At 41.8% G+C, this 17105-nt stretch overlaps 1 protein-coding gene and 1 non-coding gene across 3 annotated transcripts in view; one reads left to right on the top strand and one right to left on the bottom strand.

The window, feature by feature from the left end:
* The window catches only part of CLASP1 (cytoplasmic linker associated protein 1), a 354339-nt gene that overhangs the window by 201652 nt on the left and 135582 nt on the right, over positions 1–17105 (bottom strand). For both annotated transcript variants that reach the window (XM_045287431.1, XM_045287432.1), the window contains 5 exons: positions 14131–14209; positions 12685–12788; positions 11780–11871; positions 9968–10043; positions 1312–1409 (listed from right to left, as the gene is read on the bottom strand). In XM_045287431.1, coding sequence (XP_045143366.1) covers positions 1312–1409; positions 9968–10043; positions 11780–11871; positions 12685–12788; positions 14131–14209 — 449 coding nt within the window. The remainder of the gene's footprint in view (positions 1–1311; positions 1410–9967; positions 10044–11779; positions 11872–12684; positions 12789–14130; positions 14210–17105) is intronic.
* On the top strand, positions 14768–14893 carry LOC115868626. Its single transcript, XR_004045712.1, has one exon. It is a non-coding gene; the product is annotated as a U4atac minor spliceosomal RNA (small nuclear RNA).

The raw sequence follows: 17105 nt of genomic DNA, 5'->3' as shown, positions 1-17105 counted from the left end.
GCCTGCCTCTTCTGATGGCCGAATCAAGAGAGGAAGAGCCCTCAGAACCCTCCAGAGAAGGCCACACCCTCAAGGAGGGATGGTCAGGCTGTCATCTGGCTGACCCCACCGCTTCATTCGCTTATCAAGTTGACATGAAAGTGTGCAACTACCAGAGTATCCAATTGTTCAATGTTTGTTAATTTTTACTGTAACAAAGGGGTATTTGTGAACTTAAGTGGTCTCCAGTCTGATAGAATATGCAAACTTTTTTCACTGCTTCCTCTACCTTGGGAATGACATGACTAAACAATAACCGAGCATTTCGGTGAAAATTTCCAGAATTATTACTTATTTAGTCCTATCCAAACTCATTCCACAAAAGCTCCACTCATTGAAACAAATATATTCTAAGTACCTAAAATGATATAGGAATCTCTGCCAAATTTTCTAATTACATTCTGATTAAAGGTGAAATTCACAGAACATGAAATTAATTTTAAAGTGAATAACTCAGGGACATTTAGCATATTCACAATGGTGTATACGACCACCTTATTGAGACTCAAAACATTTCCATCACTCCAAAGCAAAACCCTTGACCCACCACGCAGTTTCCCTCCGTCTTCCCCGTGCTCCATCCCGTCTCTGGTAACCACCAGTCTAGTTTCTGTCTCTCAGGACTGATCTATTCTCGTAGCTCACATAAGTGGAATAATATCATATGTGGGCTTCTTTGTCTGGTTTCACTTGCATATATTTTTAGAGATATACTCACCTTGCAGAATGTATCGGTACTTCATTTTTTAAATTTTGAATTAATATTCCATTTTGTGTATTACAACAATGTTTACTTGGTTCATCTATTATTGAATAGGTGGGCTGTTTCTACCTTTGGCTTTTGTAAATAATGCTGCTATTATACATGCATATAGATATACATGACTATCTGTTTTCACTTCCTTTGTTGTTGTCTTTTAATCATTTTATTGGGAGCTCCTTTTTAGAAGTGAGGGGTCATATGTCCACAAGAAGCCATGATCACTAGCTAAAAGTTCAGCAGGTAAAGTCAACCTGGCATTCCACAGGAGAATACACTTGGTCATTATCTAAAACCACCACATACCTTTAGACCGACATGGCCAGACGTCTGGGCACATGGAAGAGGTTGGGCCCCTGCATCTGATCTGAACAAGCCAGCGAAATACCAATCCTCCTGCCATTACTTTGTGCACAAAATTACCCCAACAAAATAAAATGTTCTATAAGCCAAAATAATAGCTGGACAAGACTATACAAACTCAGGAGGAGGAAGGAAAAGTCTGCACTCACCGGGACTGTGGCAATCCTTTCTTGCTGAGATCTGCCCTCACGCGCTCTCCTACATGTCTGTAAATTTCCACTAGGCTGTTTATTGCTGCATCTCGAACCTAGATGTAAAAGAAGAGATCTTACACATCTGGTCTGTGTTACTCCTTGATCCACAAGACTGCTTGCGAGGAGACATTAGGCTACACATTCCCCAAAATGTATCACCAAAGTTATCAATGCATCTGTCAATATAATCTCTTACACACATTTGACTAAAGTCATGTTTGAAACGTTTACTATAGTGGCACAACTTTAAAGGGAAGGAGAAAAAAAGTGGGTTCCCAACCAGTATACACATTAAAGTCCCTTCTCTAGTTGCCCCCACCCCCATTTTCTAAGAAAAAAGACTTTTCAGACCATTTTTACAAAATAGAAGAATCACTACAAATAGATGAATCAAACTAAAAATAAAACACCAGGCAAAACATTCTGGATTTAAGTAACTAAACAAACCATGAGCCACAAAAATAGGTAGCACAGATTACATAAAGCTATATATTAAAGAAGCTCACAGTTCTAAAAAGAAATGATATCTGTATGGTCTACATTTAATACAGGACAGAATATAATAAATATTTTAGTACAAAGAGCTCCCTCCCACACTTTAAAAGCAGGCGCCACCACATCAGAACACGGTAAGAAATATTTCATAGAAGAAAAAGTCACCACTAAACATGAGCGTGGAAGGAGAATGTTTCCTGAGATAGAGGGGAAGGAGGCAGAGCTGTACACAGAGGCACAGCTTCTGTAAAGGCGTGAAGGGAAATGCAGGACACACGCGTCCAGAAGAGGGGAAGGGAAGGAAGGAAGGAAGGAAGAAAAACACCGGGGGAATTTTAATATGGACTGTATATTAGACAGTACCACTGATTCCATGTTAAATTTCTTGGGTTATATGAACATAAGAAAATAATTCTATTACTAGAGATCCTCACTGAAGGATCCAGGAGTAAAACATGAACTACAGCTGTGCAATTCACAGTCCAGTGATTAACCTACTGCATCACTACCAGGACCCTGTGTGTGTGCCTATCTCTCTATCTTTACTTTTAAAGCAGACTTACTGCCATCAAGACAGTCCAGAGTCAGAGCATCTCTCCCAGGGTTTCCCAGACAGCAAATCTTTACAGGAACAGACACCTTCTTCTTTCTTCTAGGAGCGGCTAATGGATTTTAACTGCACAATTAGCAGCCCAATGTCTAACCCACTGTACCACCAGACCCACAAACATAAGGGAGGGATATAACATTAATGTGACAAATATTAACTAGTAAGTTACAAAGTAAGATACTATACTATACCTTTCTTTGCATTGTTATGTGTAAGTTAAATTTTTTTTTTTTTTTAAATAAAAAGGCAGGGGAAGTTTTTAGATGGAACCAAGACCTTAATGGCTAATTGGGTAGAGTATGAAGGGGAGGAGACAGCGTTTAATTCAGTAGAAAAAAGACAGAAGAGAGACATGTTTTAGAATTAATTTCATGTAGGAGACCACAGTAACCAAGAATGAAGAAAAGAGAAAAAAGTCGGACTGTAACTTGAAGCCTAAGCTCACTGCCAGTGAGACAATGCTGACTCACGGCCTCCCATGGATTTCTGAGGCTACACATCTTCCTAGAGGAGAAACAAACCCCCACAGGCTTGACGGGCTCAGCCTCCTTCCTGGGCACACAACACCCGACAATTCTGAGTGTTACAGGCCACTCTTTGACAGCGGAACACAACAGGTCACTATCACCCCCTGCACCTGCCTCTCCGCACGAAAGGGCAGGTTTCAAGACATAGTATCTCATGAACCAGAACCTTTATCCATTCCTTTGGAGGAAAAATCATTTGTGATATTCAGAAGCATTTTTACATATAGGGATGCATATTTCACAAAAGTGCCCCATGCATAGCACTAGTTCCGATCGTTCTAATGATCACATCTGCTCAGAGAAAATCAGAGGGCTGTCTTAAAAGGAGCAATCAATATTCAGCAGCTATTTACAAAGGCTGGGCTGTAAACAGTTGAAAAGAGTCAGTGTGAAACGTCTCAGCTTTAGTCAAAGAATCGATGTGCATGAGGAGAAAGGCGGACACTGAACAGCTAACCTTGGATCGAATACACAAACTCTCTTGTCTCCGTTTCCTCTTCAGTAAATTAAGGTTGCTATGAAGACTCAAAGATATAAAGGATGCACTGAAGAAACCCTGGAGTGCCTAAAGAGGTGGCTACCGAGCAAAACGCAATGACCACTCAGGCCAGGCCAGTGTCCAAACCAGTGAGAGAAGCAGGCTCGGTGTGGGTGATGGATGACAGCGCCCTGCACACTGACTGAGGCCACCACTCAGACACCGCTGCGCCAGATCTCAGTCGGAAATACGTATCACCCAATTTAAAACTCATCTAGATTCAAACTATAAAATTAAAACACTTTGCATACACGCATAATCTGTAGGCTCTGACCGATAGGAAATAACAGGTTTTTTAATTCAAGCAGAGCTGTCATGCGGGCCCTGTTGCTTGGCACATGGCACCTGTGTAGAGCCCATCAAGAGAGCTGAGAAGATAAAACCCAAGTACACAAATGGCGAAGCACAGAGATGAGCAAGACTCTGAAGATGACAAATCCTGAAGCTCCTGACTTAAGGATGTCTGATGGGATAATAGATTTGCTCCGTTATTTTACCGATTTTGAATGAGGTTTCCAGTTACCAGTAGCGTCAAGCACCCAGACTCCTGCCACGCACGCAGCACATCTGTGGGCACTCCGAGACGCTGCTGAGGGGCTTTCCCTGCTCACTCGGAGTCACTCAGTACTCGAACCAGCGTTCAAATGAATTCATTTCCCTGAATAGGCATCCAGAAGATAGGTGTGACAACGGGCCTTTATAAACACTGTAACATGGACATCCTGTGGTCCTAAAGAGTTGCCATGAGTAGGAAGTGACTCCGCAGTAAAGATTTGTTGTTTGGGGGTTTTACTAATCTTTTTCTTGGGAGATAGTGCAACTCTTAGCACAATCCATACATACATCCATTGTGTGAAGCACATTTGTACATTTGTTGCCATCATCATTCTCAAAACATTTGCTTTTTACTTGAGCCCTTAATATCAGCCCTCATTTTCCCTTCCAACCTCTCCCCCTCCCTCACAAACCCTTGATAATTTACAAATTATTATTTTTTCATGTCTTACACTATCCAACATCTCCCTTCGCCTATTTTTCTGTTGTCCGTCCCCCAGGCACGGGGTTATACGTAAATCCTTGTCATCAGTTCCCCCTTCCTAGCCCACCTTCCCTTACCCTCCTGGGATCTCGACTCTCAATATTGGTCCTGAATGCCCTTTGTGTCTAGGTCTCATCTGCACTAGTGCACATCCTCTGGTCTAGCCAGATTTGTAAGGTAGAATTAGGATCATGATAGTGGCAGGGAGGAAGCATTAAAGAGCTAGAGGAAAGTTGTTGGTTTTATCGTTGCTATACTTCACCCTGGCTGACTCATCTCCTCCCCATGAACTTTCTGTAAGGGGGTGCCCAGTTGCCTACATATGGGCTTTGGGTCTCCACTCTGCACTACCCCTCATTCACAATGATATGATTTTTTTTTTTTTTGATGCCTGATACCTAATCCCCTGACTGGCTTGTCTCCTCCCTGTGACCCTTCTGTAAGGGGATTTCCAATTACCTACATATGGGCTCTGGGTCTCCACTCTGCACTACCCCTCATTCACAATGATATGATTTTTTTGTTTTTTGATGCCTGATACCTGATCCCATCGAGACCTTGTGATCACACAGGCTGGTGTGCTTCTTCCATGTGGGTTTTGTTGCTTCTGAGCTAGATGGCCGCTTCTTTATCTTCAAGGCTTTAAGACCCCAGACGCTATATATATTGATAATTGGGCACCATCAGCTTCTTCACATTTGCTTATGCACCGCTTTGTCTTCGGTGATCGTGTCGGGAAGGTGAGCATCATGGAATGCCAGTTTAATAGAGCAAGGTGTTCTTGCATGCAGGGAGTACTTGAGTAGAGGCCCAATGCCCATCTGCTACCTTAATACTAAACCTATAAATATATGTACATAGATCTATATAAAAATATTTTTACATAGGTACATGCCTGTATTTAGGCCTCTATAAATGCCCTCTGCCTCCTACTTCTTTCCTCTATTTCCTTTTACTTTCCTCTTGTCCCACTATCATGTTCAGCCTTCATTTGGATTTCAGTAAATCCTCTCGGTTACATTGCCCTTGATCAATCCCTATCAGGCCTCCTACACCCTCCTCACTATCGATTTTGGCACTTGTTGCTCCCTTGTCCCTGGCTTTGTTAACACCCAAATCCTTTCCCCCACCTCTCCCTCTCCCATGTCCCCCCAGAACCGTTGATCCTGTGGTTTTCGCCTCCAGATTGTTTATCCTGCCTATCTTATCTAGATAGAACTGCAGAGATGATAATATGCACAAAAAACAAGACAGAGAAACACAAAACAACAAAAGAAAACAATGACAAAAAGTAACCCAAACAAGAAAAGCCTGTAATAGTTCAAGGTCTGTTTGTTGACCTTTAGGAGTGTTTTCCGGTCGAGTCTGATGGGATGCCAAGCCCTTGGCCCCAAAGTCTACTTTTGTTATTCCCTGGAGACTTTATTGCTCTGTTCCCCTTGCTGTTCTGTTGCACACCCTTGTGTTTCACCTCAGTGTGGTGGGATCAGATCGGGCGCAATTCCCACACTGTGCCTTCAGTGTTGTCCCACATAGCACTCTGGGTCAGTGAGGGATGTTGTGTCTTGCAGTGGGGCCGGCCCTGTGCTCCTCTCTGTTTGTTTTTTCTTAGGAGAGTGATTTCTTGATGTCATTTTAAATGCCATGTTCAATCAATGTGAATGGTCACCTGAAAATCTATGTGAGGACTCTGGGGCATGCCTATTTTAGATGACCAAGTTATAGTCCTGACCCTCAAGACTAGTAGGAAAGACTAATGGAAGTATACGTGTGTGTGTGTGTGTGTGTGTGTGTGTGTGTGTGTGTGTGTGTAACAAAAGCACATAAACCGTCACACACTTCCCCAGAAACAGAAGTAATTACTGTGGTTAATAGCAGAAATCCAGGTGGTACAGCTTCCTGGTAGAAGGATTTCTGGAAGATATCGATTTTGTGTGCATGTTTGATGTGTACAAAAAAATTCTTCACAAAATAGAAAGAAAAATCCTATACTCTACAGCAATCATGTGTAGAAGTAAGATACAATTTAATTTAAATTACTTCTGTTTTTATGCTGTATTAAAACTAATAATCTGATCAGGAGCACATGATATTTAGTGATGATGCTAATTTCCGGCATATGTGAAGTCTGCACCAGAATTTTGTGTATCTGTGTAGTTTCGTAAAAGGAGATATTGGGAAAGCATGGTTACCTCCAGTACCACAAATTCAAAGGCACTAATATTAACTGAGATTTTAAAGTGTTGTCATAGTTTAAACACATGGTTTGCCCAAGATGTTCACAGAAATCCACTGGGATGTGGTTGGTGTGTGGTACCCACAGGTAATCACAAGCATCTTAAATCATCTTAGATTAAGAGGAGACTGCTTTAAATATGCACATATGGAGAGAGAGACCGCTGAGTCATTTGGGGCCTCTCTTACTAATTGCTGGCACCTAAGAACAGTTACCTTTCAATTCACATGCACCTAATTGGTCCTGATACTAACTCTGCAAGGCAGAGATCCACTGCCCTCACTGTCTTGTTCACTGAGATTAAGAATCAAGGATTCACCCCAAGGTAACTGTGTAAAACAAGCACCAGAGCTGGCTCCAACGTTCTCTAACCCCGCCTTTACGCACTACACCAGGTGGCTCAGTTTCTAAAATACTCTACTGTGCTCAAGCCTCAATACTATTTTAAACCTAAAATCAACTTAATTAGCAGTTTCAGAATATAGATTATGTTGATCACTTAAAATTTAATCTGTGCTACTTCCAAAACAAAGAGAAACTTAAAATTTAATCTGTGCTACTTCCAAAACAAAGATTAAAATCCCAACAGACCTTACAAATTACTCCCTCTTCTAGAGCTAAAGAAATCAATGTACTCAAAGATGGGGGGGGGGGGGGGATTAATTGCTTTAGATTTCCTTTCTAAACCATATTTAAGAGAACTCTAAAACAGGAACGTAAACTTCAGACAAATTCTATGAAAAAAAAAATCTATATTTTTGGCAGCTACTTGAAAGGCTTCAAGTAAAAGAACTTAACTATTTCTAAAATTTAAATATTCCCAATCCTCACTCAGTATCTTCAAGGGATAAACAGTCTAAGGGAGCAAAACACTGGCATTCCGCCCACAATCTCTCTAGGGTAACTCAATGTTCCCTCTGGGGTTTCCTCAGGCGGATGCGGTCCTTCTTGGCTGCAGAAATTAAATCTGAGCTCAAAAATTGAACCAAATTAATAGCTCCCTCCCCTAAAAAGTTCAAATATTCACACAACAAAAGCAGCCCATAGCATAAGCTCTAGGGAAATGTATGTAGAAGTAGGAGAAGAAAAAGAAAAAAAGGGGGGGGGGGAGGAAAATAAAGGAATTGAATTCTAGAATGTGTGCTGGAAAAATAAGTGCATTTTATTTCAATGTCTAGATGGTCCTGAACTTATTAGGTCCACGTTTTACACTGTATCCACAACGAAATGCTTTAATAGATAACATGTCTCCTACAGACCAGGTTTAAATATTTATATTACTTGCCTGGCCAGAATACACACTTGAATTGGGAACAAATGACTTCAATGAGCCATGTTCACGCTTCTGCTCTACTAAAAGAAATATGAGGAGACAAGATCCGGGGTGTAGGTTAAATGAGTTAAGGTTTCAAAAGAAAATTTTCCTATAACAGCCCTTATTACTCTCACAGAATAATAAAAAAAATTTCCTCCGTACAACTTTCCTATTCCTTTTCTTATCAATGCAGTTTTCAATTTTATGAACCTTCTTTATAATAAGGCCTCATGATCATCCATTTCTCTCAAGAAAATCTATCAAGATTGTCCTTCTGCAATCCCCAAAACCAATTTTAATGTTTCCCAAACTTGAAAACATTTAAAAAGAACATGATTTGAGTCCCAAGGGGATCCCCAAAAAGCAAAGACCAGAAGAAAAGGAGTAAAATAATCCCTTTGGTAATTTAGAATCTTTTTTTCCCCTTAACAAGGTTAAATGAATGTTACTTAAAAATAAAATATGATTCAGTAAGTAAAAAAATACATAAAAATTGTATTTGCAATATCATATTTTCATTTAAACTAGAAAAGAAACTGAATAGAAAGAAAAAATATGTATGGCCAAGGAAAACCAAGACAAGAGACAGACGAAGAGCAGGAAGGGTGTAGGAACAGCAGCAGCAGCGCGAGCAAAAGAGGGCTTGAAAACTCAGGGAGCCCTGGAGAAGGATGAAGAAGAGACAGGGAATGAGCCGAGTTCCCACAGAGAGCGGACCTCCTAGTGGGTGGAAGCAAAAGGAGACCCTGATTCAGTCTTTGGACAGTATTCTGGCAAGTGCCAATTAAGATGTCCTTTGAGCTAATGAGGTGTTTTGCCTATCAGTTTAAACGAACTAATCTCATCATTTTTAAAAATAAATAGAATTGAAATAGGTATGCATTCCTAGCACCCAGACTTGTAAACCTTCATGAAGTGTCTCATAACGACTCAGGTACTAACTACTTCTCGCTGCCCTTCCTGCTAGGTCAGGGTATTCACAGCACTGAGTTTCCGACATTTCCTATAAACCCATCTCTAGGAACATGCATCAAATGGGCATGCAAGCAAAATTGCACATTTTCTTTTAAAAATAACTTACTTTACTTAAAAACAACACAATTATACACTATTAACGTATAAATGAAACTATGTGGTACTATATATGTATAGGAAATTTACAATATTTAACAGTATACAACATTCGAGACACGGGGTTTGGCGTATTGTAAGGGTCGCTTGGGTCAGTCAGTATGAGTCATCGCTGCGTTGCTTTTCTTTACACTTGATGGTTACTTTTCTAACTTTCTACTTCCATTTATATTTATTATCAAAGTAATGTTTTCCTGAATGAAACAGGGATTAATACACAATAAACATTCATGTCAAACTAATGCATATCCATATAAAATTTTGGAGTTAGAAGGCTAATTAGAAAATGAATGTGGATATATTTTTGTCTCATTATGTAGTCAAAAGTCACATAAGTGGTAGGAGATGAATGTAGACAGTTTGTCATTTTCATTGAGGAAGTCAAATTGTCACATCTGGACCTATCATTACCTTAGGTAAAATTTACATAAAATAACATGTCCCCAGCAGACCCCCTCAGAAGCCACTATTTTAATTGCACTTTTTTTTAAGGTCCCTTGAAGAGACTAAGTATAGTCCTAACAGAACTTTTCTGCAGCCCTCCCCTGATCCCAGAGACATGTCTAAACATGATTCGTTTGGAATCAGCCCATGCATCTACGATGCTAATAACTATTTTGTGACTTATCCTTGCATACAGAGAACATCAAAATGCATCTTTCACTGTTGGCAGCCAATAATTTTTCCAAGCATTGTGTTTCTCAGTAAACATACACTCACCTGACTGTTTGGATCGCCAAGTAAATTGCATATGTGTGGCACAATCTTGCTTAGTGTTAAAGTATGGGCTCCCGAGCTGAAACAAGGGTTTGTTGTTAGTGCGAGCCATGGTAAGCAGGTACCTTTCGGCCCATTCCTCCCTCCCTCCCTCCCTCCCTCCCTCAGCGCTTCCTGCTGGCGCTGAGGTTCTCTCCTAATCTCGTCCAGAGGAAACAAGCCATGGCAATCCCTGCGCAGACAGCAAATGCACCACTTCCAAAGCGTTAGTGATTTCTGCTCTGTCTCCCTGGCACGGGAGGGACTCTTGAATCTCATCCTAACTCCTCAAGGCCAAGTCAAAGCCCCGCCTTTCACAGGCCGCGTGTGCCTCCACACACAGCTGTCTGGAGGAGCCCCCCTCGGATGCCACCATTACTGCTCTGTCCAGGTGGGAGCGCCCAACTAAACCGCAAGCTCCCGTGGTGCCTCTGGGTCCTCCATCTCTGCGCCACCGTCCCTCTCTTAGTGGACACTGAGGTCATCGCTGCTGAACGGCCGCACAGCAACGGAACACTGTACTCTGGTAGAATGTTTACATTATCTACAACTTACCACCATCATAAACGCTGCTGTGAGGAATATCTTTTATGAACAGATTTCTTTATTCATCTGACTACTTCTTTAGGATAAATTCATATAAAGAAATAGAACTGCATGATAATAAAAAGATTTTTTTTAAGCTTTAAGCTCCATATAAACCAGTTGCTGTGGAATCAATACTGATTTATGACATCCTGTTCAGAGTAGAATAGGTTGTATTCAATGGCTGATCTTCAGCCCTTCCTTACAAATCTGACCCTCCTGTTAGCAGCCGAGCATGGAACTCCTCGCATCACCCGGGCACTTCACATTTCAAATGTAATGGCACTGAAAAACCCTGGTACCATATTAAGAGGGGATACTCTATAAAGTAATGCAAGCATTATGGATTTTTTTAATAATATAATTTACAGTCTCAAAATGCAATGTTAACATAATTATTCAAAGGTGAGACTTAAATTTTATTTTCGTCCTTGTGTGAATTTTCCCGTGATAGACCTATAATATTACTTTCATAATTGGAAGTTATTCACAATTATAATTTTTTAAAACCTCTCTCTAAAAAGTACATGAAAGAAAATGCTCAACACCATCCACCATTGGGGAAACACAGCTAAGACTATAATGAAATATCACCACACACACATCAGAATGGCTCAAAGAAAAATCAGTAAGAATATTCAAGTAAAGATAAAAAGAAACTGAATCACACACATACCCACAGCTTATTAATAAAAGCTGAAAAACAGAAGTAACCAATGGCTTCAATAGGTCAACGGTTAGACAAACTATGATTTATCTTGACCTTGGAACACAGCTCAGGATACGCATAAGAAAAGAGCAACGAAGTCTCCAGGTGAGCTTTCTTGACATAACAAACTCAGTGAGCCAGTAACGGGGAACTGAGAGTGGCTACAAAAGGAGCGCCTGGGGTCGGCCTGTGGTGACACTGCAGTCCTGTGTCTGGATCGTAGTGGTAAATCGACAAAGGGACACGTGCACAGCACACAGACGGGTGCATGCGAACATGCGAACGGAAGAAACCGACACACGCTGAGCTCTGGGAGTTACGGACTGACATCAAGTAAGCTAGCAACAGGGGAGAAGGTTGGGGGAAGGGAGCACAAGCCCACCCTGAACATCTCTCTGCCGCTCTTGTAAATCTAGAAGCATTGCAAAAGGAAAAACTAAAAAGCTTCGCCCAAACAACGGTTTTATTCCGCGCAGACTTACGCGTTCAGTGTTGCGATAAGGCAGAGGCAGGTGCCTTCTCGAGTTCGGAAATTCTTGTGCTTGAAGCCGCCGAGCATCCTGTCCCACACATACTGCAGGCGACAAAGAACACGTGAAGGGAGGGCAAGTCTGCAGCCTCCCGTGCAGGCAGGGCAGATGGCAGAGAGGCCGCTCAGGACTTGTCCACGAGAAGCCCACTTAGTCCTCCCAATAGTCCTGGAAAATCATGCCTTGGATACGGGCTCTCGAAAGGCCCATGGAAAAACAGAAGTAAAAGATAATGGGACCTTTCCATGAACTTTTTGAAGACCCCACAAATTGTACTGTAAGATTTAAAAATCCTATTTCTTCATACAATTGCATTTAACTCTCCCAATAGCCCTGAAAGAGTGCTATACATTTTCTCATTTTACAGATGATTAAAGTGAGGCCCAAAAGGTAGGTGAAAGATCCCATATTTCACACTGTTCCCCTGTCTAGATAAGTTCTCCCCACCCCAGCCCAGAAGTCAAGCCTGTGTTGATTTTGCTCTAGCACCCTGACCATGGACAAAGGGATCCTGTGGAGTTCCGCACGTCATCAGCCCAGGCATAAAGCAAGGGCTCCAGCCAAGTATCCTGACTTCCTGGACAATAAGGCTAACTCTTTTCAAACTATGATGAGTCAAAATTAGCTACCGAATCTAGGAGATGGCTGTACCAAGTCCTCAACACCTGTGTTGGGTCAACTATTATTTTTCCCCAAAATTGTTTTTAAACGTGATTGATTACTTGTATAACTCTTCTGTACTGTGCAGTGGAGGGTAGATTAAATGCTACGAAGACTTTCATCTATGATATACCAGCTGGAAAGAAGTCAGTCTTTTACAGAAGAAACACGTTCATGCACACGCGTGCATGTCCTACCTGAGGATTCGCAGACTGGTCCATGATCCGTAGCAGCAGGGTTTGGTCTTGCTCCCGCACAGAGTCTTTAGCATCTCCCAGTCTGTCTATTAAACTTGGCAGCACTGGAAATCAAAATGCAAGTTGTTGCCAATGAAAAGGCTATCGTTACCAGCGGTTGCTATTTCAACTCATTGGGACAACAAAGCCCTGGCCTATGTGCTGTGCATCACCCTAAATACCACTGATCCTTGCTCACAGGGCTAACTATAAAAACCTGAAAACGGGCTTTCTGTAGACAGACACGTTATGGTATATATCATTTCCCTTACCCCACAGTCACACAGCATAGACCCAACATACTTTTAATTCGGTGAAATCCTGTGAAAAGGAATCCCCACCAAACAACGGACAAGAACCCACACAGAATTAAATTCAGGTAACAGGTGAGAGCTTGGCGTTCCTTTGCTTGGGAAAGTTAGGGGCAGGCACCTATACCTAACACACAGGCCAGGTTTTCAGCCCCAGCCCTGTACTCTAGCCTTCCCTCACACCCCCAAATGGGGCCCAGAAGTCTAGGCTGCAAAGGCACGTACACATTAGAGATCATCAGACTCTGTTTCTTCAAAGAGTCTGTCTTTCTATTCTGAGAGCTATTCCTGAGTTGTTCAAGGAGTAAAATGGGACTTCTCAAAGTAATGAGACATGCTTGTCATTGCAGATGACAGTTACTCTGAGCCACATTGGAGAATGTATTCCTGTCCATGTCTAAAGGAGCCCACTGATCAGGACCAAGAAGCAAACCAAAGCAACAAGTACCAATCTGAGACTGCACAAGCAGAGCTATTTGATACTTAAGTGTCCTTTTGAAATCTCAGATGTCTGGGGCATAAAATCCAAGATATTTTGGTTATCTTTAAATCTATTAAACCTATACTTTTTTTTTTCATTTCAGGGGATGTAGTTTTCCCTTCCATAAACAATTACAATAAAAGTAAAAATGGTAATACAGATAACAATCTTTTAGGGAGAAAGAAATTGCATAGGGTTTTCTAAGACTTCTCAAAATCGGTCTCTCCATAAAGAGGGGTAAACAACTTAGTTGGCACTAAAGAGTGATGGCTAATTTTGTACAAGAAACAAAAGCAATAACGTGTCATATTAGCCCATACATTGTGGTATTCCCTTTTAGAATAGGAGGCTGGAAGAAGTCAGGCAGAAAGGAATTGGAGGATGGGATAAAAATCTCAGCATGTGCAGCCAGACCAGTGGGTATGGGTGCTTCCAGGAGAGGGAAGGGAGGGGTGCAACCTCTGCTGGGGGACTATGTGAGGGGGTTGGATGAAGAAATTTAGAGGGAAAGGTTGAGAAGCTCAAAGGGGTGGTGGCTGGTGGGTTTAGGTAAGGAAACTGGGGGAAATGCTGGCGGGCATCTGGGGGCCGGCTCCACACCTGCCCACAACTCACCTGTGCCAATCTGTGCCTTGAATCGATCCTGCAGCCGAGTCACCAGCGTGGAGAGGATGTCCATTCCCAGAAGAACTACCTGCACCGGAAAACAATGGCTCAATTAGCAGCCAGCCTGGGCTCCCCATGCTTCCACCTACCTACTCGCTGGCTGCAAGAACGCCCCAGCATCTCTGGCTCAGAAAACCTCTACAAGAGTACACGTAGGCAGCAGAAGATTGAAGTGATTGTGAAATGCCTGAGAGCTCCTTTACAAAAAAAGAACTGCTTGCCGATTATAGAAAATAGCCAGCAAGTAGAAAAAGAGCAACCTATGGGCGGCCTAAGTCCTTGAGCACCGCCCCTGGGCAAAAAACGCGCCATGGCCCCACCCCTAACCCTGCCCGTTCAGAGGAGGACCTAGATATGCAAATAACCGCGAAACCGCCGTGGAGCCTTCTGGGTAGAATCGCGTAGCTGCTCCGCAACCCCACGGAAGTCTCTAAAAACCATGGGTTTGTGATTTGCTTGAGGATGTGTACTCATTGGGGGTGTGCTAGCCACTAAGTAACCATGGTGGAATTAATTAACTAAGTCACCACAATTGTACGTGGCATTCGCGCTTCCTGGTTGGTGCGCTGAGCGCAGTCTCACTCTAACCATCCTTTTCTTGGGGTTGCGCTACTATCCAATGAACGTGTAGTGAGGGTAGTACTGCTAACGCCTACGCAACACATTCGCATTAGTTAAAGCTCTGCTTTATTTTGATGCAATTTTTGGAAAAAAGGAAAAGCCTGTTTTCCATGATTTCCAAAAGCAGTTCTACTTTTTAAGGTACTCATTCAGCATGTGTTGTGAGTAGAAAATTATACTCAGGAATGGTTAGTTTTGCTGTACATCTCTGCCCTGTGTGTTGTCACTTTCACAAGCAATTTCAAATATGCAACTTTTTCTGTAGTATCTCATGATACTGAGGGCCGTTTGAGCTGTTAGTTCAGTCATCAAACCAATACAAAATTTCATCACTTCTAATCCAACTCAAATCATCAGGCACTGTTGATTGATTTATATAGTTCATGTCTCTATTTTGCAGCTGGTTGGTTTTGAAATCCACTACTTCAAAACTGAAGGAGCCAAAATTTGAAATGTAATTAGCATAACAAACTGGTTTTAGTAAAGTTTTTAAACATTTTTATAAGAGTTTAAGAAAATACAATTCTTAAAAATAATTACTCCTGTAACTAAAGAAAATGGCATCAGTTACAAAAACAGAGTACCTTCAAGCTTCCTAGGAGTATAAAGTGTGGTGTTAACTTTGCAGAGATGTTACAACCATAATTAATCATGTTGACAGTACGTCCATCCCCCTTGATATATAAGAAAATAGCACTTTGACTCTATAATCTTTCGCCCCCAAAATCACAACTCCAGTCCAATTATGAGAAAACGAAATCTCGATTGAGAGACATTCTACAAAACCTCCAGCAGTTCTCCTTAAGACTGTGGGGAGTACTGAAAACAAAGTCGGAGGAACTTCAGTGAAGAGGAGCCTGAGGAGACAAAACCACTGAGATGCCTGAAAACGATTTTGGCACACACACAAAAAGATTGGGTAAAAATTTAAATTCTGTCATTCATTGTAACTATATGTATTATGCTAATGTAAATAAGCTAGAAATCACAGCACGCCAGGTTAGTAGAATAACGTGTTCTTGCATTGAGGGAGGGCTTGAGCAGAGGCCCAAAGTCTGTCCACTGCCACAATGTATTGCCATATAAATATATGTACTTAGGCCAATACTTCTATCTTTAAGAATATATTTACATATATACACACCTGAGTTTATACCTATTATCCACAGCTTTTCTTCCTAAATCTTTCCTGTTTTCTTTTACCTTTCTTCTGCCTCTTAGTAATTCCTCTCAGCTAGATTGCTGTTGCTCCAACACCCCAGGATCTCTGCATCATCCTCCTCCTCACTGGATTTTAATTCCCTAGTTGTTCTCCTGTTTATGGCGTTGTTTGCTCACCACTTCCTTCCCCAGCCCCCTTCGCCAAGTTGGTTCAATACTTTCTCCTTGGACTTGTTCCCCATGCCTATCTTATATAGGTAAGTAAACCAACAATTACGGAGACAAAACAAAAAGAAAAGGTAGAATTAAAAAGAGAAGAAAGAAAAAAAAAATATATATATATATATATATATACAATCTCTCCCCACTGGTCCTGGGGAGTTCCAGGAACTGCCCCTTCTAGTCTGAAGTATACTTTTGAGGCTCCTCAAGGACTTTGTGGCTTTGCTTTGCTCCTGTTGCTGATCTTTTATGTTCCCTTCTTGGTTCACCCCACTGTGGGGTGTTCATACCAGACTCACTCCCCACCTTGTGTCCCAGATTTCTTTTTAATTCTTTTAAGAAGGAGGTTATGCACAAGGTGACGATAGGATCAGGTATCAGGCATCAAAGAACAAAAAAAAATTATATAAATGAGGGGGAGTGCGGAGTAGAGACCCAAAGCCCATCTGTAAGCAACTGGACATCCCCTTACAGAAGAATTGGGGAAATGAGAAGAGCCAGTCAGGGTGCAGTATAGCACCGATAATACAAACAACTTCTTCTAGTTCTCTAATGTTTTATCTCCCCCCGCCCACTCCCCCACTATCATAATCCCAGTTCTACCTTACAAATCCGGCTAGACCAGAAGATGTACACTGGTACAGATAAGAGCTAGAAACGCAGGGAATCCAGGACAGATAAACCCTCAGGACCAATCATGAGAGTAACGATACTAGGAGGGGAAGGGGAAGGTGGGGAACAATCACAAGGATCTACATGTAACCTCCTCCCTGGGGACAGAAAACCGAAAAGTGGGTGAAGGGAAACATCAGACCGTATAAGACATGAAAAAATAATAATTTATAAATCACCAAGGGTGAGGGAAGGAGAGTTGGGGAGGGAGGGAGGGGAAAATGAGGAGCTGATACCAAGGGCTCAAG

This window comes from Echinops telfairi, unplaced genomic scaffold (assembly GCF_000313985.2).
Source record: "Echinops telfairi isolate 266 unplaced genomic scaffold, ASM31398v2 ScPeMD7_15;HRSCAF=58, whole genome shotgun sequence".
NCBI lineage: Eukaryota > Metazoa > Chordata > Mammalia > Afrosoricida > Tenrecidae > Echinops > Echinops telfairi.
Note: the sequence above shows the minus strand (reverse complement) of the source record. Positions and strands in the feature narration are given on the sequence as shown.